Below are 27,323 nucleotides of genomic sequence, written 5' to 3'. Positions count from 1 at the left end.
GAAAAAAATTAGTACATGGTCATGGACAAGGCACAGATGGATTTGTTTCATAAGGAGTATAAGTTACCTGCAAGAGAGATGTTGTCGAGTAGAGGAAGGATACCAAAGGGCACTTCCTCTCGTCTCCAGACTGGGGAGAGAAAGGAGACGGTTTTTATTATTTGATAATGGGTAAAGGTCATTCCACTCGTGGAGTGTTTTTTTTCTTTCTCTTTCCTTCAGGCGTGCAAAGTCGAAGTTGTCCGTATCGAAGACCGCAAAACTTGCATTCTTTTGTTTCTTCTATAAAAAATTTATTTACTTCCAATATTATTAAAAGTACAAGTTTTTTAAAAAATAAAATCATTTTATTCTATTATTATAGCAAGAACAAGAAAATTAGAGTTTCTATAAAAATCATCTAGAAAATCAGATCTCCTAGATTGATAAATGAGCCTTGATCAAGTAAAATTAACTAAAAAATTATTCTTTGATTAAGTTTCTGAAGAATAGAGCACCATCGAATGGAGGACAAAGAACCGACGAGATGATTGATGTCACAGTGAGTAGTATGACGGGACTATAGAAATAGTTCATGTTTGGTGATTAATGATATGACTTATTGACAATTTAAGCAGACGATTAGACGTTACATTCCTTTCTACAGGACTATGAGTAGTCCTTTAAGGCACAACATTCAATTTGTAATGAAGTGGATGCACGAGAAATTGAACATCCTGCAAGCGTAGATCTATCACGGTGTTTAAGAATGTAACCTATGCCACGATTATTGTTACATGCAGAGATCGAACCATCACATTCTAATAAACAAGTTTTAATTATGTCATTTAAATGCAGAAGTTTATGTTCGACAAAATGATAAACATTCATGTTCTTGCTTATTTATTGTTTCTAAATTAGCATATGTCAGTAGTTTTGGAAATAATATAGGGTAAATTCTCGAAAAAAAAAAACTTCTAAGTTACAGAAATTTTTAAATAGCATCCTAAGTTTGAAAATTTTTTGTAGAATGCTTATTTTTTCAAATAATCATCCTACTCCCATCGACCATCGCCCTCCTTCCAACTCTTAACCGTACCATTATCTCGTCGGTTGTCCCCCTCCGTCGAACCCACCTAGTGACAAAGGTGTATTGACCATCGTCACACTCCACTGGACCAGCAATGGAGCGACCCTTGCCACTCTCGCACAAGAAAAGGTGTAGAAGACGCTACACAACACCTCTATAATCAATAATGACGGTGAGGGTTGGGGGTCCGACAGGGACTGCACAATCTTGTTATGCCCTTTCTTCACTGATGCAATCTCCTCGCATCCCCTTCTAGTCGTTGACCACGATCAAGTTAGGAGGGGGGGTGGCTTGCCCTCGTGACCAATGATAACAATGAGGGTAATAGGGTGGGGAAGGGCCGACGAGCAGCCAGCAACATGCAAGGCAGAGGGTGGCCATTAGCTAGGCCAAGGCTTGGCCAAGGTTAGCAGGGCAGAAGTGTATCTAGGGCTAGGGTAAGAATTTTTCAAAATTATGAGTACAAAATCATCTTTTCATGTGCTTAGTGGCGCTCAACGAGAAATTATAAAACTTTAAAATATTTTCAAAAAAATCACCTAGTAATATATTGTTTTATTCTTAACTAAACCATGCTACAAGATCTTAGATAGTTGATCCATTAAATCAGCCATTTCAGGTGCCCATCAACAATAAAGTTGAGAGAAATTAAAAATTTAATCTCAATGAGTAGCATAAAGTAAAATATACTATAGGCTTTTTTTCCTTTAATGTTTAATAAAGAAAGTTTTCTACTTTCAAAACGATGATACAGATCAATTATCACAACCAACAAACGAAAATTATACCATCAATAACTTTTGCAGAATAAAAAGAGTGATCACACTTAAAGAAACTTGATCAAAGACTTGGACAAATCATGACGAGACTTATAGCTTCACGATATTATCCTTGATTATATTATTACATAAGTATAGGTTCAATCAACAAAGACCTTATGCGATCCTCGATCACTCCATCGGGTTTGCCATATCCATCTCCATATTGGTATATGCATTGGGCCATTCGAGGAATATTGATGGCCATCATTTTCAGATTTTCCTCAAAAGGCGAAGTGAAACTTCGATCTCCATTTATTGCTCTCCAATTCCCCTTGATTAATCCCCTGATATGCCCACGAGCTATGTTCTCCGATACACCGGTCTCATGCATGTAGCACTGGATAGATTTGGATATATCGCCTCTTTCAAGCTCGTCCTGCACAAAAACAATCGATACAGAGAGGAGAAACTGTGTGAACTATTTATTACGTTCATTCCATGAACGAATGATTAAGTATGGAGCAATTCTCATACCGTGGAAGTACCCAAATCATCACAAAGTCGAAGGATCATGGATGACCATCTTGCAATCTCAGGACGGCTTTGGAAACCGTCTAAGGCCTCTCGAGTTACATCGTCACTGGTGCAACAAGCAACAGTCAATATCAGGAGACCCGATATCGATACAAGTGCGTTCTCCAAGTACTCTTCAAGATTGGGTGTGTAGCCTTGGTGGTACCACCTTGCTTCCACCATGTATGCCTTGCATAGATCTGCCCACTGAATCCAAGGATAGCACTGTTTATAAAGTGGAACTGCATGATTGACGATACACAAAAGAGGGGGGATGGGATCGATATGTTACTGCTTTTTTTAGGTGTGGAATTATATCCAGACCCTTCTCTTTCATAACATTGTACGCGGTGTCATTTGTAGTGTTGAAGAGGGCTAGAAAACATATCTTCATATACTCTGGCAATTTGTCCATTGTATTAACATCCCATCTGCAACATCCATCAGAGTAGATGTTATCAGGGATCAAAGATTGTTGAAATAACACCTCCTACATGCATGACGTGGAGGAGTTGTTTACCTATCGACGGCATCCGTGAAAAGCTCGAGCTCATCGATGGTGCCGTAAACATCATACACATCATCTATTGTTGTTATCAGGCAGTTAACTTTTGTCTGCGCCTCCCTGAATCTTGCAAACTGTGGCTCAAAAGCCCAGCCAACCGTCCAGAAATAGTTCTCCATCAACCTGTCCCTGGAAAATGGAAGCCTTTTCGCGAGGCCAAGATTGCTCCACCATCTGATCGATAGCCATAAGTTTGTGCTGAAGTTTGCTGGTTCATAAACGACGGCAGAATGTACAGGACATGATTCAAGTAAAGCAAGCTCAAAATACCTCGACACTTCTCTGAGTTCCCTCTGATATATGATCTGAACCCTGTTGAAGTCCAACTTAGCCAATTCAAGTAGGACAGGGTTCATCTTCGCTTCCCTTTGGGATGCTTCTATGAACCACCTGGTCTGTAACCTCGGCATCCTCCAGTTCAATGGAAGCTCCAAGGCTTGGGCTACGTGCTCCCTGAGATGAGGCTCAAGTGATCCCTCCATGAGGCTCTTGAGCTGTTTAGTTGTGAAGTTCGTAGCTTCTTCCAGCACGTGCTCTCCTTCCTTTGCAAGATGGGAAGCCTCGTACAAGCTCACCAATCCTTCAGTCTGGAGGCGAAGGCTGGCTTTCAAGTTTCCCTTCTCATCCATAAATCGGTAGAATACACCTTCAGTCCATCCACATAATTTGTGCAAGTTAGATTGTGACACCATGATAGAACAGAATAAACACAAAATTCCATTAGTATGTTAGGCTATTAACGTGGCATAATTTATGACTAATTGGACATATTTCTAGTTGTCTCAGTTTTATGGAAGTAATTGTTCTAGCAATATATGAGGTACATCAGCGACAATGCTGTATCAGTCGCCAAGAAAGGAGTAAAGCAGGATATACAGCTTAATCACCTTCAGAAACATCAAATCCATGTTCTCTGAGAAGCCTGAACATAAGAGCCGTGGCATGAAGATTATCCTTCAGCAACATGTTCACCTTTTCCACGGAACCGTATATAGTCCCTAAAGCATCCTTAATATCCTCCTTAAAGTGATACGCCACCCCAAGCTGCTGCAGGTGATCGATCAGTTGAAGCTGCTCCTCCATTCCCTTCTTCATGTAGATCAGTTGTTTCACGTCCTCCGTCAGTTTTTCCATCCTTCTTGCGTTATCCTCCTCCACCTAATGAAAGCTAGTGAGTAACCAGTGCGAACTATAGATAAAACTCAAGCTTACAGATTGCATGTATACCGACCTTGGTGTCATTTCTTAGCGATTGGATGTATTCGTCACTCCACGAGCTTGGCTGGTAATTAGCAGATCGCCGAGGAGGAGTCTGCGCAGCACACCGGATATGTGGTCGGAAGCATGGACGTGGTGAAGCCTTGGACGGCGACGTCCACCGATGGGCACCGATGAGACTGCAGAAGGACGGAGCAGAAGCGCAGAAAGCCATTTGGCTCGGTGGACAACAATGAGCAGAAGACGGAGAATCTTATGGACTTTGTAATGGCTTCATTTATATCCACACAAGTCGTTTGATAAAAGATAAGGAGGAAATCTTATCTATTTTGTTAGGGACATGTTAGTGCATTCAAGCTAAGCTAATTTACTTCTTCAATAAAACTTCTTCAATAATTGTTCTTATCTTCTATTATTTCTATTATGATATCAGAGCCGCTTGCTTAGAGTAAGCTCTCTTTTCGCTGCGGACTCATCTTTGTTGCTTCTCCACCTCCGACGACAAAAGAAAAGGCTTTCTACCATTGCTTTTCCGTCATCAGGCCGTCGGTGTGACAAATCTTTCCTCCTCGACGAACGATAACTGTCTTCTCCACTACCACTCTGCGCCAACGTCTGTTTCCTTCCACTGCGGCGTCTCTAGTGCTGCGCTCACTAGCATTGCTCTACCTTTCTTCCTCGCTGTAGCTACCTCCTACCTCTTCTGATGTAGCTTCCTCCTCTACTGCATCTTTGCTGTAGCTTCCTCCTCTATTGCAGCTTCTTCCTATGCTGTAGTAGCATCACTGCAACATTGATGTAGATTTCTCCTATGCCGTTGTCGCACCAAAACCGTCGCAATCGCAACCGTCGCCGTCGCAATCGTAGCCGCTGCCATAGCAGCCGCAATCATCGTCGTCGAATCCATAGCAACAATAACAATAGCAGCAAGATGCTCTTTCCCTACTCATGAAGCCTCTCGCTTATAAACCATCGATCCAAGATTGGTATCCTTGTCAGGAGTACTATCTTGCGAGGGCACGATAGAAGATAAGGAGAAAATCTTATCTATTCTGTTGAGGAAAATCCTCTATTCTATTAAGGAAATTTCTCTCTCCTAATCTGTATAAATAGGAGAGGGACAAGTTAATGCATTCAAGCTAAGCTACTTTACTTCTTCAATAAAGCTTCTTCAATAATTGTTCTTATCTTCTATTCTTTCTATTAAGTTGCACATCCTCGTGTGCCATGCAAATGTATATTTGCTGTCAGCATGTTCAACTGGTTCACTTCCGCACCACGTTTATGATATGATACGTGTATAAATTAAATTAGAAAATGGTATTAAAATGATAAAAAGAATTTAATTTGGATTTCGAAATTAATTTGTGTTAAAGAGTTTTTCTTGGATTATATAAAGTCATGATTTGTATCCCTTGGAGTATATGTGTTGTGAAAACAATTGAGTTGTATAAGTTTTAGTAAATACATCAAGAAACCCTTCTTTCCTCGTCCAAATTAACTTGTTTTAATCTCTCCACTTCTTTCTTCAATTGATATCGGAGAGCCAAGTTAACTCATGACTTCCTAGAGTGCATTTTCAACATAAATTTCCTTATTGATGAAGGAAAACTTTAATTTATGGTGCATACAAATTAAGGCACTTCTAGGCACTCTTGATGTGTGGAAGCTTGTACGAGATGGTTTTATTAAACTTAGTGCGGAGGAAAAAACCCAAATGGATAAAGAAGCAATAAAACAACTCAAATATCAAAGAAAAGAGAAGAATGCCTTATTCACAATATACTAAGTCCTTAGCAAAATGAAGTTTGAGATTATTGCTTCGTCAAAGATACCAAAGGAGGCATGGAACACTTTACAAAAAAACAAGGTGAACAAGATCCGCCTACAAACTTTAAACTTTAAGAGCTGACTTTGACAAACTACAACAATGCACCTCTAAGTCCATTTCAAAGTACTTCTATAATATCATTTATATTATTCACCAAATGAGAAAAAATGGTGAACAAATTAATAACCAAAGAGTAATGGAGAAATATTATTCTCCTCTTTTGATAAGCAATAGATGAATCTTTTCTGCAGCCTTTGAACAGCAACTTGGAGGGAGGAACCCTTATAGAGTTCCAAGGAGGCCGATCCCCTAAAGAGATCAACCCCAAGTTTAGAATCTGCAAGGGTTCTATCACCGTGGTTGATGAGTCAGCACGGCTTGGTCCACGGGGCAATGTCAGGAGTCTCTTGTCAGTTGAGTTGGCTTTCGAGATCGATCGACCACCACTTTGAGCGCCGACAGTGGGAGTTTGATCAGCACCTTCTAGCCTGCGGACGGTAGCTTTCCTGCAAAAAAGACCTTCGTCGGGTGTCTCCCGACTTTGGTCCCTCCGACGATTAAGTTAGTAGTGGGTTGGATCTCCTTTTTCTCTTTTTCTCCACTCCTGGGTCGGATGCCGGCCCGGGGCTTTTATAACACTATATGAGGGTCGGTTGTATGCGGGCGTAGCAACCGGTTCTCGGGAGGTGAGGTGGTACCTTTGTGCGGCCGCCGCCCTGGGATGCACGGAACGACGCCATGCGGTGCTGTCCCGAGCTTTTCGGGAAGGGTCGTGCGGAACGGCACCACTCGGCACCATCCTGAGCTTTCCGGAATGTACCGAGCGATGCCTTGGTACAGTTGGTGTAGTCTCGGGCTAGTCGCGTCGGGGTATTCCTCTTGCTTACTTGGCTACAGCGCCATGTGCCATCGATCGTGATGGGGCGTGGGCCCAAAATATGCCTTATCACTTGTCCCCCCCTCCATCGAGGCATGCCATGGGGTTTTTGAGAGGATGAGAGGTGCGCCTGGGTCGAAACACTGGGGATGGGTTGCCTGCTTATGAAGGGAAGTTGGATCGATTCATCGTGGGCCGGTTCTGGGCGGCGCCCTGGTAGGGCGATATTGGTAGGCTGCTGGTCAAAGGATCGAGTTGTGTGATTTTAGAGATCGGTGAGTTGCAAGTCGGGAACCGATCTGGAGCGACTTGGACAAAGACTTGGGCCGGCGGGTTGCAAGTCGGGAACCGATCTGGAGCAACTCGGACAAAGACTTGGGCCGACGGGTTGCAAGTCGGGAACCGACATGGAGTGGCTCGAGCAAGGAGCTGGGCCTACGAGTCGCAAGTTGGGAGTCGACATGGAGCGCCTTAAGTAATGAACTGGGCCGACGAGTCGCAAGTCGGGGATCGACATGGAGCGACTCGGGCAATGAATTGGGTGGCAAGTCGAAAGTTGGGGATCGATGTGGAGCGACTCGGGCAATTAACTGGGCCGGCGAATCGCAAGTCAGGGATTGACATGGAGCGACTCGGGCAATGAACTAGGCTGGCGAATCACAAGTCGGGGATCGACATTGAGTGACTCGGGCAATGAATTAGGCTGACGAGTCGCATATCGTGGATCGACATGGTGCAACTCGGGCAATGAACTGGGTCGGTGAGTCGCAAGTCGGGAACCGATCTGGAGTGACTTGGACAAAGACTTGGGCTGGCAGGTTGCAAGTCGGGAATCGATCTGGAGAGACTCGGACAAAGACTTGGGCCGGCGGGTTGCAAGTTGGGAACCGACATGGAGTGGCTCGAGCAAGGAGCTGGGCCGGCAAGTCACAAGTCAGGAGTCGACATGGAGTGCCTCAAGTAATGAACTGGGCCGGCGAGTCGCAAGTTGGGGATCGACATGGAGCGACTCGGGCAATGAACTAGGCCGGCGAATCGCAAGTCGGGGATTGACATGGAGCGACTCGGGCAGTGAACTGGGTTGGCGCGCTTCTTGTCGCACTGGTTCTGGCAGAGAACCGTGTTAGGCACGGATCCTTTCGCCACGTGGCCTGCCAAGCGGGGCGGTGCCGGTTTTGGCGGGAATCCGTGTTACGCATGGGGCTTTTCGCCACATGGTGCACCGAGCAGGGCGGCGTCGGTTCTGGCGGGAGACCTCCTGTCGTGAGTTGCCTTTTGGTGGGAAACCTTGAGTGATGAGGCATTTTTTGGCGGGATCTTCGAGACCGACGAATCTAGGGAATCCGAGTCATGATGGTTTCGAAGGCCGCGACCATACCCCTCCTCGGAAAGCTCAATCGTCGCCTTCGGGATGAAACGACCTGTTCTTTATAAGCTTCTGCCGAAGGGGTTTCTATCATTCTTGCTTAGCTGCCGTCACCTTGCCTGGCTGTCGTAGCCTTGTTTGTTCCGTTCAGCAACCCGGCTTCTTCACCACTACTTCGAGGTCGGGATGTCTTCACCTTCCTCGTCTTCTTCTTCTTCTTCTTCTTCCGAGGGCCCAGGGGTTTCCCATTTGCCTTCGGGAGGTGTGCCTCTAGAGGTCGTGGGGAGTTCTGCCATGCTTGCAAGTCTCAAGTTGTGGCATGATGTAGACTCGGTGGTGACTGAGGAGCTTCTGGGGGAGCTTCGGGATCGTTATTGCATCCCGAAGTGTTATAAACTTTTTGCCCCCTGGCCGGGTCTACGATCGTATGATCAGTTTCCCCAGGGATTTGGGCTAACGGTGGGTGCCCTCGAGGCGGGACTACGATTCTCGCTTCATCCCGTGATCGAGGATTGCCTCCGTAAGTGGGGTATATCGTCGTCTCAGATGACACTGAACTCTTAGTGCTATTTGGTGGCTTTCCTCGGGGAGTGTCGTGCAGCCAGGATAGAACCATCTAGGGCTCTATTCCTGGCCTGCTTCCGGCTGTGTAGGGGATGAGCCGGTTATTACCTGACCGCCTGTAGTGCATTCAAGATTAGTGATGCCCCCTCCAACAACAAAGGTTGGAAGAGCCGCTTCTTTGTTAGTTGCAGTCGGGGGTGGGTTTTCAGCACCGGGTGGACTTCCCACACCGTCGACAATGTCGTCCCGTTGCTTTTAGGCAGAGAGTCAGCGGACGTGAATCAGTTGAGGAGCATTCTATCCTCTTCTCGGGCAGTCAGGGAGATGACCGAGGATTGGCTGGTCGAGGTGGGACTCAGCCCGGTCGTTAGGGTTATGATTGCCTACACGCCATATACTGTTCGCTTATCCCGAGCGATCTAACCGGCCAAGTTTTTCTTGTAGAGATGGTGGATCTTCGGTCCGTAAAGAAGGCACCTCAAGCCAAAGCCGCTGCGGCTCCATCTCGGGGCGGCGAGGGTTCCGGAGTCGAGGGTGTCCCAAAGAGGAGTGCACCTGAGGGGGCGTCGGGAGCTCCAGAAGCGAGTCAGTCGGCCAAGAAGCTGAAGACTGTGGTTCGGAAGGTGCTCGCGAGATCAACCGCTCGTGGGCGCACCACCCCGGGATCAGCAGAAGCCGCTCCCCCGGGTGAGGGTTCGGGGAGCGCAAAAGGAAAGGGGGCGGCTAGCTTGTCTGGCGATGACCCCGTGAAGAGGGCATCGATGCGCCCGAAGTCGATGCGGGATTTGTGCCGCGTCGGTCAGCCAGAGGGTGAGGAGTACTGGGCCTCGAGTATGACCAGTCTTCCCACTGGGGCATTGGGAGCCCCTTATGTCACTTATCTCAAGGCTAACAGTCGTATCAGGGCTGACGGCTCAGGAGTTTATCCGGGGAACGCTGCACCCGACTATGGCCAAGGAACTTTATGGTTCCACCTCGGAGGTGCTAGCAGATCAGGCGGCCAAGTCGCTGGTCTGGGTAAGTAGTAGCATTCCTCTCTTTGGTGCTTCCTTATTCACGTGAGTCTTGATGTTAATTCTGGTACAGGGTCAGCACTACTCCATGGCGCTGATTGACCGAGTCCTTGACGCCGGGCAGGTGATTGAGCGTCAATTGGATGCTTACGCCACCCTTCACCTGGAGAATCAGGATCTGATGAACTCGTTCGATCTGGAGGTCGTTGCAGTGATCGAGCAGCGTGCCTCGGCCTTGGACGAGGAAGTGAGCCATCTGAAAGCCGAGTTGGAGGAAAGTCGATCTCACGCTCAGATGTTGGAGGACGAATTGTAGACCCTCTCGCATGATGTTGAGTTTGCCAGGTCTTCGGCTTGGGCTGCCGAGGAGGCCCTGAAGGAGGAGCGATTGGCGCTGCCCGAGAAGATAGAGAGGGCGATTGCTGAGTACAAGGCGTCTACCGGATTCGAGTGTGGCCTGGTGAGGTCGGGACGGGTGACCTATGAGTTCGGATACCGAGTGGCCTGCGCTTGTGCTCGGGTGAGGCATCCGGAATTGGAGCTAGAGTCGGACCCTTTTGCCGACCACCTAGAGGATCAGTCCATTGATATGCCGGCGAGCGTCCCCTTTGGCGATGGGCCCGAAACTCCCCCTCCGAGCTAACTTATATTTTCCTTTTCTTGGTTTCGGTTGGGTCGACTTTTAGAATTGTGTCGCCCGACCATCATATGTACTTCCTTATTTAGTAAAGAAATTCTTGTTTTGGAATTCTTTCTTTTCTGGCTGTGGATGAGTACATCTTTTAATAATTCATCTTCCAAGTGTCTTGACCTATTTCTTCTACGGGTAGAACTTTCTCAGATTTGCTGCATTCCATGTCCTCGACAGAGGACTCCCTTCCATAGTTTCGAGTCGGTAGGTCCCTTCTCGGACCACATCGTAGACTCGATAGGGCTCTTCCCAGTTGGGCACAAGTTTTCCCCTTGCTCGGGTCGGGTCGCTTACTTCTGCCTTTCGAAGGACAAGGTCCCTGACCTTGATCGGTCGCGGGCGAACCTTGCGGTTGTATATCTGAGCTACAGCCTTCTTGTACGCCAAGGTGCGTAGGTGCGTCTCGGCTCTTCTTTCCTCGAGGAGATCTAGGTTTGCTCGTACGCCTTCCTCGAAATCTGCTTGTTTGTAGTCGGAGGTGCACAGGGTCGGGAACACCATCTCTGGTAGAAGGACTGCGTCGGTTTCGAACGCGAGGCTAAACAAAGACTCTCCTAAGGTCGTTTTTGGGGTCGTCCGCATTGCCCATAGGACATTAGGGAGTTCGTTCGCCCAAGTTCCATGTGCGCCCGTGACTCTCTTCTTGAGTCCTTCCAGGATTGCTCGATTCATTACTTCGGTCTGGCCGTTAGTTTGGGGGTGTGCAACTGAGCTGAACTTCAACTGTATCCCATATGACTGGCAATAGGCCCTGAACTTGGTGTTGTTGAACTGAGCTCCATTATCGGTGATGATAGCTCTCGGGATCCCGAACCGAGTGATAATGTTCTTCCACGTGAAGCTTCAAACTTGTTTCTCGGTGATGGAGGCCAAAGGTTCGGCTTCGACCCATTTCGTGAAGTAGTCGACCCCCACTATAAGGAAGCGTCGTTGTCCCGAAGCCGAAGGAAAAGGTCCGAGGATGTCAAGTCCCCACTGGGTGAAAGGCTAGGTTGTCCCCATCGGGGTGAGAGGGACCGCTGGCTAGTGTTGTAGTCAGGCGTGTCTATGACACTGTTGGCATTGTTGTACATATGATGCAGTGTCCCGACGCATGGTCGGCCAGTAGTAACCCTGTCTAAGAGTCTTGAAGGCTAAGGTTCGTCCGCTAATGTGCTCCCCAGAAATCCCCTCATGGAGTTTGGCGAGGATCGTTTCAGCTTCCGACAGCGCGAGACAGCTTAGGAGAGGTTAAGAAAAACCCCTGTAGTATAGTTTTCCATCGATTATGCAGTACCAGGCTTGGGTTCGCCTCAGTCGTCTCATGGCTACTGGATCATCAGGCTTCGTCCCGTCTTTCATGAAGCGGAGGATCTCTTCCATCCAGTTCGGTGAAATTTGAGTTTCAATGATGTCGTGGGACGATATTATTGGCACCATTATGGACTCGGTTGTCGGGGTTGCTTCTAGGCTACGGGCGGAGGCCGACTTAGCCAGAGCATCAGCCTGTGTGTTCTGAGCTCGAGGTATTCGAGTGACCGAGAGGCAGTTGAAGAGACGGGCAAGTCATCGTGTTTCCGCTAGGTATAACGCCATGGTCGAGCTTCGGGCTTCGTAGTTCCTATTGATGTGTCCTGTTACCAGCTGGGAATCGCTGAACACCTCGAGGTCGCCTACCTGCATCTCCGAGGTGAGGCGTAGGCTGTGGAGCAGTGCTTCATACTCAGTCTTGTTGTTGGTGGCTCAGAATTGCAGTCGGAGCAATCTCTCATAGGTTTCTCCGGTTGGGCCCTTGAGGATAAGTCCAATCTCAGCAGCCTCGGCGGTGGCCGAGCCGTCCACATGCATGGTCCACGTGCGTCCGTTGTTTTCCTGTTCAACTGCATGATCTTTAGGGGTTAGCTCGGAGATGAAGTCGGCCAGTACTTGAGCTTTGATGGCGGTTCTAGGAGAGTACTGGATGTCGAATTCGCCGAGCTCAACCGACCACCGCAGCATTCAACCCGATGCGTCGAATTTGGACAGGATTTGTCACAGTGGCTGGTCGGTGATGACTTTGATTGTGTGAGCTTAGAAGTAGGGTTGCAGCTTTCGGGTCGTCTTCATTAATGCGAGGGTTAGCTTTTTGATTAGGCGACAAGTGCCTCCCCTTCTTCCGGGCCCTATGACAGGCCAACGATAGCTTCACGTGGCCGCACTTTCGGCTCGTTGAGGATGTGGTTGATATAGTAGATAGGTTGTTGTTTCGGTGGTGTTTCCCGAACTAACACTGAGCTGACCGCCTGTGCCGATGTTGCCAGGTAAAGACCAAGGGTTTCTCCTAGCTCTGGGGAGGCGAGTCGGGGCAAGCGGACGAGAAATGCCTTCAACCTTTTGAAGGCTTCTTCACATTCTGGGGTCCACGTGAAGCTATCAGCCTGTCGTAGGGCCCGGAAGAAGGGGAGGCACTTGTCGCCTGATCGTGACATGAATCTATTGAGTGCCGCCAGCTTTCCGGCAAGGCGCTGCACCTCCGTGATCGAGCGGGGCGAAGGCATCTTGGTTATGGCCCGAACCTTCTCTGGGTTGGCGTCAATCCCTCTCTGGTGGATGATGAAATTGAGAAATTTTCCCGAGTTAACCCCGAAGACGCACTTTGTGGGATTTAAGCGCATGTTAAATCGTCTAAGTGTTTGGAAAGTTTCTGCCAAGTGGTGTGCGCTTGTTGTTTTGCTTTTTACAATCATGTCATCCATGTATACTTCCATGTTCCTCTCAAGCCGGTGTTTAAACAGGTTATCGACCATTCTTTGGTAAGTTGCCCCAGCATTCTTCAGGCCGAAGGGCAATACTTTGTAGCAGTATACTCCTCTATCATTGATGAAGGCGGTGTTCTCTTAATCTTTTGGTGCCATTCGGATCTGGTTGTAGCCCGAGAATGCGTTTATAAATGCAAGGAGTTCATAGCTTGCTGTGGCGTCGACTAGCTGGTCTATACTTGGAAGTGGATAGCAGTCTTTGGGGAATGCTCACTTGAGATCGGTATAGTCAACGCACATCTGCCAGCTTCCATTGGGTTTTTTAATGAGGACTACATTTGATAGCCATCGAGGATACTTCACCTCAGTAATAAACCCTGCCTCTTTGAGGCGGTTGTCCTTATCGGAAATCGCCTTCTGTCAGTCGAGAGCGAACTTCCTTGGCCTTTGTTTTACTGGCCTAGCCCCGGGGTCGATGCTAAACTGATGTTGGGCCACTTCCTAGTCAATCCCTGGCATTTCCTTGGAGGACCATGCGAATACGTCTGTATTTTTTCTTAGGAAATCAATTAGCTGGAGCTGATTTTCTTCGGGTTGAGCCGTCCCGATTTTTACGGTCAAATCGGGTTGGTTTCTTTTTAAAGGCACCTCGGTGAGTTGCTCCGGGGGTTCAAGGCGCTCCGGCGCCATGGCTCCTTCTCAGGGATCCTGGTCTTGGGGGTGTGACCTCCCTGGGAGAACGACTACTGTAAGGTAGCATCGCCTTGATTCTCCTAGATCGCTTCATGATTCCCCGATCCCTACCGAGGTTGGAAATTTGATGGCTCGATAGTAGGTAGAGACTACCGCTCTCAATTTATTGAACGTCGGGCGGCCGAGGATGACATTGTAGGCCGAAGGTAGGTCGACTACCATGAAGGTAGTAATGGTCGTCTTAGTCCTTAGTTCTTCCCCGATGGTGACGGGGAGTGTGGTGGTACCGAGCCGGGAGATGGAGTCCCCAGTGAATCCGGTGAGCGCCGAGTTCATCGGAGTGAGGTCCTCCCCGGTTAGGCCAAGCTTTTTGAAGGCGTCGAGGTATAGCACGTCGGCCGAGCTCCCTGTGTCAACCATTACTCTTTTGACCCGAGCGTTGGCGATTCGAATGGAAATCACCAACGCATCGTCGTGATGGGAGCGCTCAACCTCTTCGGCTCCAAAAGTGATCTTGGGCTCGAGCTCGGGTCGGGGGCGCTTCTTGATCGCGCTCCGAGCATAGGCTTTTCTTACCGTTGAGCTGCTATCGTCGGCCACCGGTCCTCCAAAGATGACATCGATCTGTTGTTCGATGGGCCCCTTGGGACATGGAGTTGCTTCCCGGGGTTCCTTGAGATAGTGGCCAAGGTGACCTCTTCGGATCAAGTCCTCGATTTGCTTCTCAGGACTTTTCGACCCTTGGCCTTTTTCCATCCACACGCCTTCTAGCCATCAGTGCTTCGGCGGCGACATACTGGTTGGCGCGCTGAAGCATCTCGGGTATGGTTGTTGGCGACTTCTCGATCAGCGACCAGAAGAATCTTGAAGGCTTCAACCCCATCAGGAATGCTTGCATGATCATAGAGGGGTGAGCGTCCAGAAATCCCTGTACCTCAGTGGCGAAATGTGCCACAAACTGGGAGAGTGTCTTGTCCTCGCACTGGGATAGCGTGAGCAGGGTGGCCATGGAAGGCCTCGACTACACGCTAGCGAGGAAGTTTTGCTCGAACTCCTTGGCGAGCTAATCGAAGGATGAGATTGAGGATTGGCGCAGTCGGCTGAACCATGTGCGTGCTGGTCCCTTGAAGGTCGTTGGGAATGCCTGACACATTAATTCATCGGAAATGCCATAGAGGGTCATCTGAGCCCGAAACGTGGCGACATGCTCCGTAGGGTCTGAGCCGCCATCATACATTTCCAAAGCCAGTAGCCTGAAATTGAGGGGTATAGGCTTTTCTTGTATTTCTTGAACAAAGGGGGATCCGCCCGAGCCACCCTCATTTGGCTCGTTTCGCGATTTCTGAAGCTCTCGCTGGAACTCGTCCAGGCGATGGTTGGCCTAGGATAGTTGCATTCTAAACGAGTCGTCCGTCGAGTCGGACGATATGGTGTCAGGCTCAGGGCAGGGCGGTGTGACCTGGCAGGGCGCAGGTGCACTCTACTCGGGCGAACCTCTCGGGTCCATTGTTCTATCTCGAGCTTCTCCTGTCCCGACTTGCTCCCTGGCCGGCCTTTACCGGGTAGGGTCGGTCGGGGTAGTCGCCAGCTGTATGATCTGGGGGATGAGTGGGACGAGGGTCTGTATCATCCCCACCATTGCTTGTACTTGCTTGGTCAGGCTGAGGAACGCCTTGGGCGATACGTTTGAGGGTCCTACGGTAAGTCCGGGGGGCGAGAACCCCGGGTTGTTGAACAAGCGCCAGTAGTGATCTGGCGTTGAAGTCGAGATTCCCCCGTCTCTGAGGGTGAACAAGCGCCAGTAGTGATCTGGCGTTGGAGGGACCGATCTCCGGGTCCGGCAGAGGGGTGATCGATCGATAGTTCTCCCTCGGGGAGGGCTCCCGTGAGATGTTTTTGCAACATGGCCCTCCTTCTAGCGTAAAAAATGTTGATGGATTGATGGACCGTGGCTGATAAGTCAGCACGGCTTGGTCCACGGGGCAATGTCGGGAGTCACTGGTTAGTTGAGCTGGCTTTCGAGATCGATCGACCACCACTTTGAGCGCCGGCAGCGGAAGTTTGATTAGCACCTTCTAGCCTACGATCGGTAGCTTTTCTGCAAAAAAGACCTTTGTCGGGTGTCTCTCGACTTTGGTCCCTACGACGATTAAGTCAGTAGCAGGTTGGATCTCCTTTTTCCCTTTCTCTCCACCCCTCGGGCCGGATGCCGACCCGGGGCTTTTATAACACTATATGAGGGCCGGTTGTACGCGAGCGTAGCGACCGATCCTCGGGAGGTGAGGTGGTATCTTTGTGCAGCCGCCACCCCGGGACGCACGGAACGACGCCATGCAGCGTTGTCCTGAGCTTTTCGGGACGGGACGTGCGGAACGGCGCCACTCGACGCCGTCCCGAGCTCTCCGGAACGTACCGAGCGACGCCTTGATACAGTTGGTGTGGTCTCATGCTAGTCACATGGGGGTATTCCTCTTGCTTACTTGGCTACAGTGCCATGTGGCATCAATCGTGACGGGGCGTGGACTTTGGAATCTCAGGACGGCTTTGGAAACCGTCCAAGGCCTCTCGAGTTACATCGCCACTGGTGCAATAAGCAACAGTCAATATCAGGGACCCGATATCGATAATAGTGCGTTCTCCAAGTACTCTTCAAGATTGGGTGTGTAGCCCTGGTGGTACCACCTTGCTTCCATCATGTATACCTTGCATACATCTGCCCACTGAATCAAAGGGTAGTACTGTTTATAAAGTGGAACTGCATGATTGACGATACACAAAAGGGGGGATGGGATCGATATTTTACTGCTTTTTTTAGGTTGGAATTATATCCAGACCCTTCTCTTTCATAACATTGTACGCGGTGTCATTTGTAGTGTTGAAGAGGGCTAGAAAACATATCTTCATGTACTCTGGCAATTTGTCCATTGTATTAACATCCCATCTGTAACATCCATCAGAGTAGATGTTTTCAGGAATCAAAGATTGTTGAAATAACACCTCCTACATGCATGACGTGGAGGAGTTGTTTACCTATCGACGGCATCCGTGAAAACTCGAGCTCATCGATGGTGCCGTAAACATCATACACATCATCTATTGTTGTTATCAGGCAGTTCGCTTTTTTCTGCGCCTCCCTGAATCTTGCAAACTATGGCTCAAAAGCCCAGCCAACCGTCCAGAAATAGTTCTCCATCAACCTGTCCCTGGAAAATGAAAGCCTTTGCGCGAGGCCAAGATTGCTCCACCATCTGATCGATAGCCATAAGTTTGTGCTGAAGTTTGCTGGTTCATAAACGACGGCAGAATGTACAGGACATGATTCAAGTAAAGCAAGCTCAAAATACCTCGACACTTCTCTGAGTTCCCTCTGCTGTATGCTCTGAACTCTGTTGAAGTCCAACTTAGCCAATTCAAGTAGGACAGGGTTTATGTTAGCTTCCCTTTGGCATGCTTCTATAAACCACCTGGTCTGTAACCTCGGCATCCTCCAGTTCAATGGAAGCTCCAAGGCATGGGCTACGTGCTCCCTGAGATGAGGCTCAAGTGATCCCTCCATGAGGCTCTTGAGCTGTTTAGTTGTGAAGTTTTTAGCTTCTTCCAGCACGTGCTCTCCTTCCTTTGCAAGATGGGAAGCCTCGTACAAGCTCACCAATCCTTCAGTCTGGAGGCGAAAGCTGGCTTTCAAGTTGCCCTTCTCATCCATAAATCGGTTGAATACACCTTCAGTCCATCCACATAATTTGTGCATGTCAGATTGTGACACCATGATAGAACAGAATAAACACAAAATTCCATTAGTATGTTAGGCTATTAACGTGGCATAATTGTATGACTGACCGGACATATTTCTAATTGTCTCAGTTTTATGAGAGTAATTGTTCTAGCAATATATGAGGTACATCAGCGACAATGTTGTATCAGTCGCAAGAAAGGAGTAAAGCAGGATGGATATGTAGCTTAATCACCTTCAGAAACAGCAAACCCATGTTCTCTGAGAAGCCTGAACATAAGAGCCGTGGCATGAAGATTATCCTTCAGCAACATGTTCACCTCTTCCATGGAACCGTATATAGTCCATAAAGCATCCTTAATATCCTCCTTAAAGTGATACGCCACCCCAAGCTGCCGCAGGTGATCGATCAGTTGAAGTGGGTCCTCAATTCCCTTCTTCATGTAGATCGGCTGTTTCACGTCCTCTGTCAGTTTGTCCATCCTTCTTGCGTTATCCTCCTCCACCTGATAAAAGCTACTCAGCAACCAATGCGAACTATAGATAAAACTCAACCTTACATATTGCATGCACGCCGACCTTGGTGTCAGTTGTGAGCGATTATATGTATTCGTCACTCCACGAGCTCGGCTGGTAATCAGCCGATCGCCGAGGAGGAGGAGTCTGTGCAGAACACCGGATTGGCAGTCGGAGGCATCGACGGGGTGAAGACTTCGAGGGGGCAGTCCGCGGATAGGCACGGATCAAGCTGCAGCAGAAGGACGGAGCAGAAGAGCAGAAAGACATTTGGCTCGGTGGACAACACTCAGTAGAAGATCGGAGAATCTGTTGGGCTTTGTAGTGGCGGTGTTGGCGTTGGATTTATAGTGCCAGAGGCGGTGAAAACAGGATGGATTCAGTAACGAGGTTCTCGTGCCTCTCGACGTACGTCCGACCTCCCTAAAACGAGATTCACAAGCAGAATGCTAAGCGGCCAGGTACGTACAGCCTCATTTATATTCACAAAAGCTCCACATCAACGTGTTCCAACCAAATGCAATTCCAAGTGTCCAAAAATATATCTGGCATCATAGTGGAAGAAGCCACTTTAAAAAATAGTTAATTCGAGGAGTTGATTTGATTAAATTCGAAACCATTAGGACAATCCCATGGCCTCGATCCTTTAGCGTTCCGATTTGCTGTACGTTAACTACTCAAGTCAATCTTGAAGGAACTGAAACACTTGTTACACAGATGAGTGAATCTCTCCACCCTATAACCAATTGACCTATAGAAAGTAAAGACCAATCAACATCACACTATAATGACATCAGAAAATGTTACAAGAATCATTAGGTGAAGTATCACATCTGGCAATATTAAAGGATAAAAGATAAAGAAAGTCCACCTGTATGATCACCAACATGTGAAGCTTACGCTATTGTACTACAATCTATTATTAATCTCGCATTCATAAAATGATAAGGAGAGGCCACTTGTATGATCATCAATATGTGAAGCCTGTGCTATTGTACTTCATGATTTTAAAATTAATAATTATGAACGAAACTTGAGTTACTATTATTTTATCTCGATTTAATCTCATGTCAAATGGACAACGTGGCATATTTGATAATTGATCACAAAGATTGGTAAGAGACAAAGATAATGTTTTTCTTGAGCTTAGCAATGAAATGCAAGTATGCATTTATATGTTTATTATATTATTGATATAAAAAATAATATTTTAAGCTTAGGTCAATTGCTTGAAAAAGGACATGATATTGAAATAACATATTATATATTCATGATAAGAACATGACTTTAATCACTCATGTGAAAATGACTAAGAAGATGATGATGATGTTGCTTCTACAATTGAATATAACAAAATAAATTATTTTACAACTAAATTTAATTTATATTGTTTGGGGACCAATTTGTCGGAATCCGTTGGCTCGGTGGACAACACTCAGTAGAAGATCGGAGAATCTGTTGGGCTTTGTAATGGCGGTGTTGGCGTTGGATTGATAGTGCCAGAGGCGGTGAAAACAAGATTCAATAACGAGGTTCTCGTGCGTTGATAGCAGCCTCATGCGTTGATAGCAGCCTTTAAGGTTGGTGGTGCGTCTGGGCGACACCTTGTCCTCGTTCTTATCTTTCCACGATAAAGTTGATATGATGCTACAACGACTTCCCGCCTCTTTCCCGGCGGACACGCACGGAGATGTAAGAAATAATTGGAGAGAGAGAGAGAGAGAGAGAGAGAGTAACGCCTCCTCATTATGATCATGTGCTATAGATGACTAGATTTTGTAGTCATGACAGAATCATAATGATACGTGATCCAGTAGTTCGTCCACTCTGAGCGCATTTGGCAGCGTCTTTGCAGACTTTGTTTCCACCCACAATACTATGCAGAGCTAGTGTGGGACAGCGTGCAGGAGTCATTTGGCACCGAGCTTAGACGAAGTAGCGTGATGGAGTGACTACCAACGCGTTTATTGAACGAAGTAGTGTGATGACGCACTGACGGCAGAGTCCAAAGGTGGAACGCGTTTACTAAAGGAGTCCTGAGGCTTCTGCACTGACGGAGGAGTCCAAAGGTGGGCCGCCGTCGCGCCCCGAAGGACCAGCTACAAAGCGGTCCCGACCGCCCTCGTGCGAGCATGGGAGTAGGCGGCACTGTGCGGCACCTCCATGGCTAACGACAACAGTGAGGGTGGGGGGTCCGACAGGGGCCATGTAGCCTCCTCGCCGATGTGGTCTCACACCCCCTCCTCGTGCCCCCTCGTCGTCGTTAGCCACGGGCAAGGAAGCAGGGGCGACTCGCCCTCCTGACTAATGACGACGGTGAGGGTCGGGGAGCAATTAGGGCGACCATGCACGAGGCGGAGGGGGGCCGCCGGTGACGTAGAGGTGCGGCTAGGCCTGGCACAGGCGGAGGGGCGGCTAAGTTATGGCAGGAATTTTTTCAAAATATCGAGGGCAAAATCATCTTTTTAGGCAGTTAGAGCAGTTCTATGAGCAATTCTGTAACTTACAAGCTTTTTTGAAGAATTCACCCAATAATATATTATTTTATTCTTAATTAGATCATGCCACGTGATTATAGTCAGCTGATCCATTAAGTCAGCCTTTTCATATGACCGTCAATAATAAAGTTTGAAAGAAATTAAAAATCTAATCTCAATTAGTAGCATAAAATAAACTGTATTTAGGCGATTCGGATTTATAGTAGCATAGAATGAAAAGCATATTTAGGCGATGTGCCCAAATCATATTCGGATTTATAGTAGCATAGAATATGGTTTATTTTAATCCATATTTAGGTGATGTGCCCAAATAAACCATATTCAGGCTTTTCATTATAATCTCCGTTTCTAATAATGTTCCACACTTTTAATAAGCCTTTTTTTGTCTTTAATGTTTCGTAAAGAAAGTTTTTCAAGTTCCAAAGCGATGACATAGATAAACTAGAATTACACCATCAATACCTTATACAGAATAAAAAGAACGATCACATCTAAAGAAACTCAATCAAAGGCTTGGACAAATCACGAGAAGACTTATAGCTTCACGATATTATCCTTAATTCCATTGTTACAAAAGTTTAGGTTCAATCATCAAAGACCTTATGCGTTCCTCAATCACTTGATTGAGTTTCCCATGTCCATCTTTGTATTGGCACATGTATTGGGCCATTCGAGGGACATTAATTATCATCATTTTTAGGTTTTCCTCAAAACGAGAAGTGAAACTTCGATCTCCGTTTATTTTTATCCAATTCCCTCTAATCAATTGCATGATATGCTCACAAGCCACGTTCTCCGATAAACTGCTCTCATGCATGCAACACTGGATAGATTTGGGCACATAACCTCTTTCAAACTCGTCCTGCACAAAAACAATCGATGCAGAGAGGAGAAACTGTGTGATCTCTTTACTGGCCTAAACCAAGAGGTTCACTCGATGGACCTTTGTCCTAAGAATCAAGCGGCATGGTCCATTGATCTCTAAGTGCGTGATGCCGGGTGACATTAAACCGATTCCCGTGATAAGGAGCATTAAACCCGAAGGTATGTAATCAGTGTCATGTCATGTGAACATAATACATATATCCCATTGGCAGCCAAGACTGAGACTGGGTTACAACGTCCGGTTCAGACCAACCTCTACCATCAAGCATCATGGTCCACTGCAACATGGTTGTTGCATCAAACGCAATTCGGATCCAACTGTTGGCCAACTTGTCTTCTACCTCAAAAACACTATGAATTAAGTGAGCTGATGGGGGCTTCCTGGCTAGCAGTACCGTCAGAGTCATCTGATTCGCTAAATAAATGTGTAGGTAGGTCATGCGTCGATAGCACACTTACAGGTTGGTGATGGGTCAGGGCGACACCTTGCCCTCGTTCTTATCTTTCCACGAAAAAGATGTCATGATGCTACAACTACTTCCCGCCTCTTTCCCGGCGGACACGCACGGAGATATAAGAAATAGTTGGAGGGAGAGAGAGAGAGAGTTACGCCTCCTCATCATGATCATGTGCTATAGATGACTAGATTTTGCAGTCATCACAGAATCATAATGATACGTGATCCAGTAGTTCGTCCACTCTGAGCGCGTTTGGCAGCGTCTTTGCAGACTTTGTTTCCACCCACAATAATATGCAGAGCCAGTGTGGGACAGCGTGCAGCAGTCATTTGGCACCGAGCTTAGACGAAGTAGCGTGATGGAGTGACTACCAACGCGTTTATTGAACGAAGTAGCGTGATGACGCACCGACGGCAGAGTCCAAAGGTGGAATGCGTTTACTGAACGAGTCCTGAGTCTTCTGATGCACCGACGGAGGAGTCCACAGGTGGTTCCCCGTCGCACCCCAAAGGACCAACTACAAAGCGGTCCTCGCCGCCCTCGCGTGAGCAGAGGCGCAGGCGACGCTGCGCGGCACCTCCGCGACGAGCGGCGGCTCTCGCCGCATGGGAGTAGGCGGCACTGTGCGGCATCTCCATGGCCAACGACAACAGTGAGGGTGGGGGGTCCGACAGGGGCCATGTAGCCTCCTCGCCGATGTGGCCTCACAACCCCTCCTCGTGCCCCTTCCTTGCCGACGCGCTCTCCTCGTGCCCCCTCGGCGCCGTTAGCCACGGGCAAGGAAGTAGGGGCGACTCGCCCTCGTGACTAACGACGACGTTGAGGGTCGGAGGGCAATTGGGGCGACCATGCACGAGGCGGAGTGGGGCCGCCGGTGAGGCAGAGGTGCGGCCAGGCCTGGCACAAGCGGAGGGGCGGCTAGGTTATGGCAGGAATTTTTCAACATATCGAGGGCAAAATCATCTTTTTAGGCAGTTAGAGCGGTTCTATGAGCAATTCTGTAACTTACAAGCTTTTTCAAAGAATTTACCCAATAATATTTTATTCTTAATTAGATTAAGAATAAAAATCTGAGAAAAATTAAAAATCCAATCTCAATGAGTAGCATAAAATAAAATATACTATAGGCTTTTTTTCCTTTAATGTTTCATAAAGAAAGATTTTCTACTTTTTAAGCGATGATATAGATCAATTTTCACAGCAAACAAACTAGAATTAAACCATCAATACCTTTTACCGAATAAAAAGAGCGATCACACCTAAAGAATTTTAATCAAAGGCTTGGACAAATCACGAGGAGACTTATAGCTTCACAATATTATCCTTAATTCCATTGTTACAAAAGTATAGGTTCAATTATTAAAGACCTGATGTGATCCTCAATCACTTGATCGGATTTCCCATGTCCATCTCCGTAGTGGTACATGCATTGGGCCATTCGAGGGATATTGATGGCCATCATTTTCAGGTTTTCCTCGAAACCAGAAGTGAAACTTCGATCTCCGTTTATTGCTCTCCGATTCTCTCTAATCAATTGCCTGATATGGTCACGAGCTGCGTACTCCGATAAACCGCTCTCATGCATGTGACACTGGATAGATTTGGGCATATCGCCTCTTTCATGCTATTAATTGAGACCTTGAATATGGTTTATTTTAATCCATGACATCTAACCCCGATAAACGGTTCTCATGTAACCCTTCTCCAGGCCAAGATTGCTCGAAAATGGTGATGGGGATAAAAAGAGGAATAACCTTTGTATAGGAACAAATACTAGAAGACCAAAATACGCAGCGGAATAAAATGGAAACACAATCAAACAGAACACCAAGATATACGTGGAAAACCCCTTCAATGTGAAGGGTAAAAACCACGGGGCAAACTAGAGATAATCCACTATGAGAATAATGAATATACAAATCTCAATCTCTTGCCCAAAACCCTAGCAACAACCACAAGAGAATAACTGGGATACAAGGATCACGTCACTGCCCACAATATCTAAAACCTCCCCAAGTAATCACAGCAAGAGTCTACTGTAGATTTGATCTAACCTGAGATGAGAACACTACTAGATGATTGTGAACAGTCTCTCTGCGTTGTCCTTGTCTTCTTCCCTTTCTTTCTCTTCCTTTTCTGCCTTGATCTCCTTCTTCTCTTTGGAATCCCGTGGCCTCAAAGATCTGCCTCGTTGCTGCCTTTTTATAGCCTTAATCTGCCTCTAAAACGCAGCCACCACACCCCCCTAATCTTAATTAGGGTTAGGTTAAGAGAGGGTGTGGGCTGTGGGCTGATAAAGCCCACATGGGCTGAATATGGGCCATCAGCCCAACAACCTCCCCCTTCAGCCCATAAGGGAGGCTGTCCCATGACTCCTCAATGTGAAGCCATGCCGACCAACTGTCGGCATATCTCCTGTCTTTCTTTTGGTAAGGTCTTCGTCAACATGTCTGCTCCGTTGTCATCTGTATGAATTTTCTGAAGCTGCAACTGCTTCTCTTCAAATACATTTCGAATCCAGTGGTATCTGACATCTATATGCTTTGACTTGGAATGAAACATTGGGTTCTTACACAAATGGATGGCACTCTGGCTGTCACAATGCACCACATAATTTTCCTATTTCAGCCCCAATTCTTGTAAGAATTCTTTCATCCATAACATTTCTTTGCATACCTCTGTAGCAGCAATATATTCTGCTTCTGTGGTGGAGAGAGCAATACACCTTTGTAACCTGGATTGCCATGACACAGCTCCCCCTGCAAAAGTAAGTACATAACCTGAAGTAGACTTCCTCGTATCTATATCTCTGGCCATATCTGCATCTGTGTAACCTGTCAACACAGGTGGTCCACCTCCAAAGCTTAAACAAACCTTAGAGCTCCCTTTGAGATATCTAAAAATCCACTTCACTGCTGCCCAGTGCTCTTTGCCTGGATTTGCAAGAAATCTGCTAGTAACACCCACTACATATGCGATGTCTGGCCTCGTACATACCATTGCATACATTAAACTTCCAACTGCTGAAGCATAAGGAACCTTTTGCATTTTCTCCTTCTCCTCATCACTTGACGGACTCTGTTCTGAGCACAACTTGAAGTGACCTGCAAGAGGAGAACCAACTGGCTTAGCATTGCTCATACTGAATCTTTCCAATACCTTCTCGATGTATTTCTCCTGTGACAACCAAATCTTCTTGTTTTTCCTGTCACGAGAAATCTGCATGCCTAGTATTTGCTTTGCTGGCCCCATGTCCTTCATTGCAAAAGACTCACTCATTTCCTTCTTCAACCTGTCAATTTTAGACATATCTTTCCCAAGAATAAGCATGTCATCAACATAAAGTAAGAGAATAATAAAATCCTCACCAAACCATTTGATGTACACACAATGATCTGAAGCCGTTCTTTTGTATCCATTTTCTGTCATAAATGAATCAAACTTTCTGTACCACTGTCTTGGAGCTTGCTTTAGCCCATACAAGCTCTTCTTCAACTTGCAGACAAAATTATCTTTACCTTTGACTTTGAAGCCTTCTGGTTGCTCCATATAAATTTCCTCCTCCAAATCACCATGAAGGAAAGCTGTCTTCACATCTAACTGCTCAACCTCCAAGTCCTGGCTAGCAGCAATACCAAGAGCAACACGAATAGAAGACATTTTAACAATAGGAGAAAATATCTCTTCAAAGTCAATACCTTTCTTTTGACCAAAGCCTTTCACAACCAATCTAGCTTTGTACTTTGGTTGAGAACAATATTCTTGAGTCTTCAACCTAAAAACCCACTTGTTCTTCAAGGCCTTCATTCCATTTGGTAGCAGCACCAAATCATAAGTGTGGTTCTTCTGAAGAGCATCCATCTCTTCCTGCATAGCAACTAACCACTTCTCTTTCTGCTCACTCTCAACTGCTTCCTGGTAACTCTCTGGTTCACCTGCATTAGTAAGCATCACATACTCATCTGTAGAGTATCTTCTGGAAGGTTGACGTTGTCTAGAAGATCTTCTCAACTGAGGTTCTACGGGAACTTGCTCTCCTACTTCTTCTTGCTCAACATGTCCTACAGGTAGATCAATATCAGGTTCTACACCATCTTCCTGCATATCTCCCCCATCACCCTGATATACTGGAGGAGTAACTGGGTCACAATCTGCTAATCCTTCTGCAGAAGTCTTGGCTGGTGCCTTCTTCTTCAAATCCTCAAAGGTTTGATCCTCAAAGAAGATCACATCTCTGCTCCTGAACACCTTCTGCTTTTCTGGATCCCAAAGCCTGTAACCAAACTGATCATGTGAGTAACCAAGAAAAATACATTCTTTAGACTTACCATCCAGCTTGGACCTCTCATTATCTGGAACATGTGCAAATGCACGACAACCAAACACTTTCAAATGCCTGTAGGAAACATCTTTCCCTGACCATACATGCTCTGCAACATCACCATCTAGGGCTGTACATGGTGATAAGTTGATCACATCAACTGCAGTCCTCAAAGCCTCATCCCAAAACCTTTTGGGTAGCTTGGCCTATGAAAGCATACATATAATCTTTTCCATGATGGTGCGGTTCATCCTCTCTGCAATTGCATTATGCTGAGGTGTACCAGGAACTGTCATCTCATGTTGGATTCCATGTGACCTGCAATAGTCATTAAACAATCCTGTATACTCACCACCATTATCTGATCTTATGCATTTCAATTTCCTTTTTGTCTCCCTTTCAACCCTGGCATGAAACTCTTTAAAGACATTAATAACCTGATCTTTGGTCTTCAAAGCATAGGCCCAAACTTTCCTAGAAAAATCATCTATAAAAGTGACAAAATAAAGTACACCACTTATACCAAGAACATCAACAGATCCACCAAGAGTTTTTGTCCTCAAAGGACCACATACATCTGTATAAACACGGTCTAAGGCATGCATTTTTCTAGACAAAGCAGCATTAGCAAATGAAACTCTATGTTGTTTACCAGCTAAACAATCAATACAAGGGTTCAGATGTATACCTCTGAGATCTGGTAATACCTCTCTCTTGGAAAGAGCTTGCAGCCCCTTCTCGCTCATGTGTCCCAATCGCCTATGCCACAACTCCATACTGAAGTCTTTCTCTGTAGCATTTAACTGCTCACCATAAGCTTTAGCCTGCAACCTGTACAAAGTATGACATTTCTTTCCATTAGCTATAACAAGAGAACCCTTACTGAGTTTCCATTGCCCTCTGTGAAATCTGCTTTCATAGTCTTCATCATCTAGTCTTCCAACTGAAATTAAATTCAGCCTCAAGTCAACCACATG

General features: G+C 46.8%; 2 protein-coding genes across 4 annotated transcripts; both read right to left on the bottom strand.

Moving 5' to 3' along the window:
• Positions 1-1,843: 1,843 nt before the first annotated feature.
• On the bottom strand, positions 1,844-4,436 carry LOC135609677 (monoterpene synthase 8, chloroplastic-like). Its single transcript, XM_065103182.1, has 7 exons — positions 4,200-4,436; positions 3,856-4,126; positions 3,239-3,614; positions 2,924-3,142; positions 2,696-2,834; positions 2,365-2,610; positions 1,844-2,266 (listed from the first exon to the last, which is right to left on the bottom strand). The coding sequence occupies exons 1-7, from the start codon at positions 4,398-4,400 to the stop codon at positions 1,973-1,975; spliced, it is 1,746 nt and encodes a 581-aa protein (XP_064959254.1). The 5' UTR covers positions 4,401-4,436; the 3' UTR covers positions 1,844-1,972.
• A 12,223-nt stretch (positions 4,437-16,659) lies between these two features.
• On the bottom strand, positions 16,660-18,611 carry LOC135609676 (monoterpene synthase 8, chloroplastic-like). Of its 3 annotated transcripts, XM_065103181.1 has the most exons (5): positions 18,248-18,611; positions 17,904-18,174; positions 17,283-17,658; positions 16,969-17,186; positions 16,660-16,879 (listed from the first exon to the last, which is right to left on the bottom strand). In XM_065103181.1, the coding sequence occupies exons 2-4, from the start codon at positions 18,148-18,150 to the stop codon at positions 17,087-17,089; spliced, it is 723 nt and encodes a 240-aa protein (XP_064959253.1). In that variant the 5' UTR covers positions 18,151-18,174; positions 18,248-18,611; the 3' UTR covers positions 16,660-16,879; positions 16,969-17,086. The 3 variants fall into 3 exon arrangements, with proteins under 3 accessions (XP_064959253.1, XP_064959251.1, XP_064959252.1); XM_065103179.1 differs by having other exon boundaries at positions 16,969-17,658; XM_065103180.1 differs by having other exon boundaries at positions 16,660-17,658.
• Positions 18,612-27,323: the final 8,712 nt, after the last annotated feature.

This window comes from Musa acuminata, chromosome BXJ2-4 (assembly GCF_036884655.1).
Source record: "Musa acuminata AAA Group cultivar baxijiao chromosome BXJ2-4, Cavendish_Baxijiao_AAA, whole genome shotgun sequence".
Taxonomy (NCBI): domain Eukaryota; kingdom Viridiplantae; phylum Streptophyta; class Magnoliopsida; order Zingiberales; family Musaceae; genus Musa; species Musa acuminata.
The sequence above is the reverse complement of the archived record's forward strand: the minus strand, read 5'-3'. Positions and strand labels throughout refer to the sequence as shown.

What these genes read in the sequence shown, in the direction of transcription:
- LOC135609677 (XM_065103182.1), bottom strand. Translation starts at nt 4,400, where the DNA reads ATGGCTTTCTGCGCTTCTGCTCCGTCCTTCTGCAGTCTCATCGGTGCC. An exon ending in CGCTAAGAAATGACACCAAG is followed by an intron (nt 4,127 to 4,199) that starts GTCGGTATACAT and finishes AGCTTTCATTAG; the next exon opens with GTGGAGGAGGATAACGCAAG. An exon ending in TTCCACACCTAAAAAAAGCA is followed by an intron (nt 2,611 to 2,695) that starts GTAACATATCGA and finishes CCTTGGATTCAG; the next exon opens with TGGGCAGATCTATGCAAGGC.
- LOC135609676 (XM_065103180.1), bottom strand. Translation starts at nt 18,150, where the DNA reads ATGGACAAACTGACAGAGGACGTGAAACAGCCGATCTACATGAAGAAG. An exon ending in TGGGTTTGCTGTTTCTGAAG is followed by an intron (nt 17,659 to 17,903) that starts GTGATTAAGCTA and finishes GATGGACTGAAG; the next exon opens with GTGTATTCAACCGATTTATG.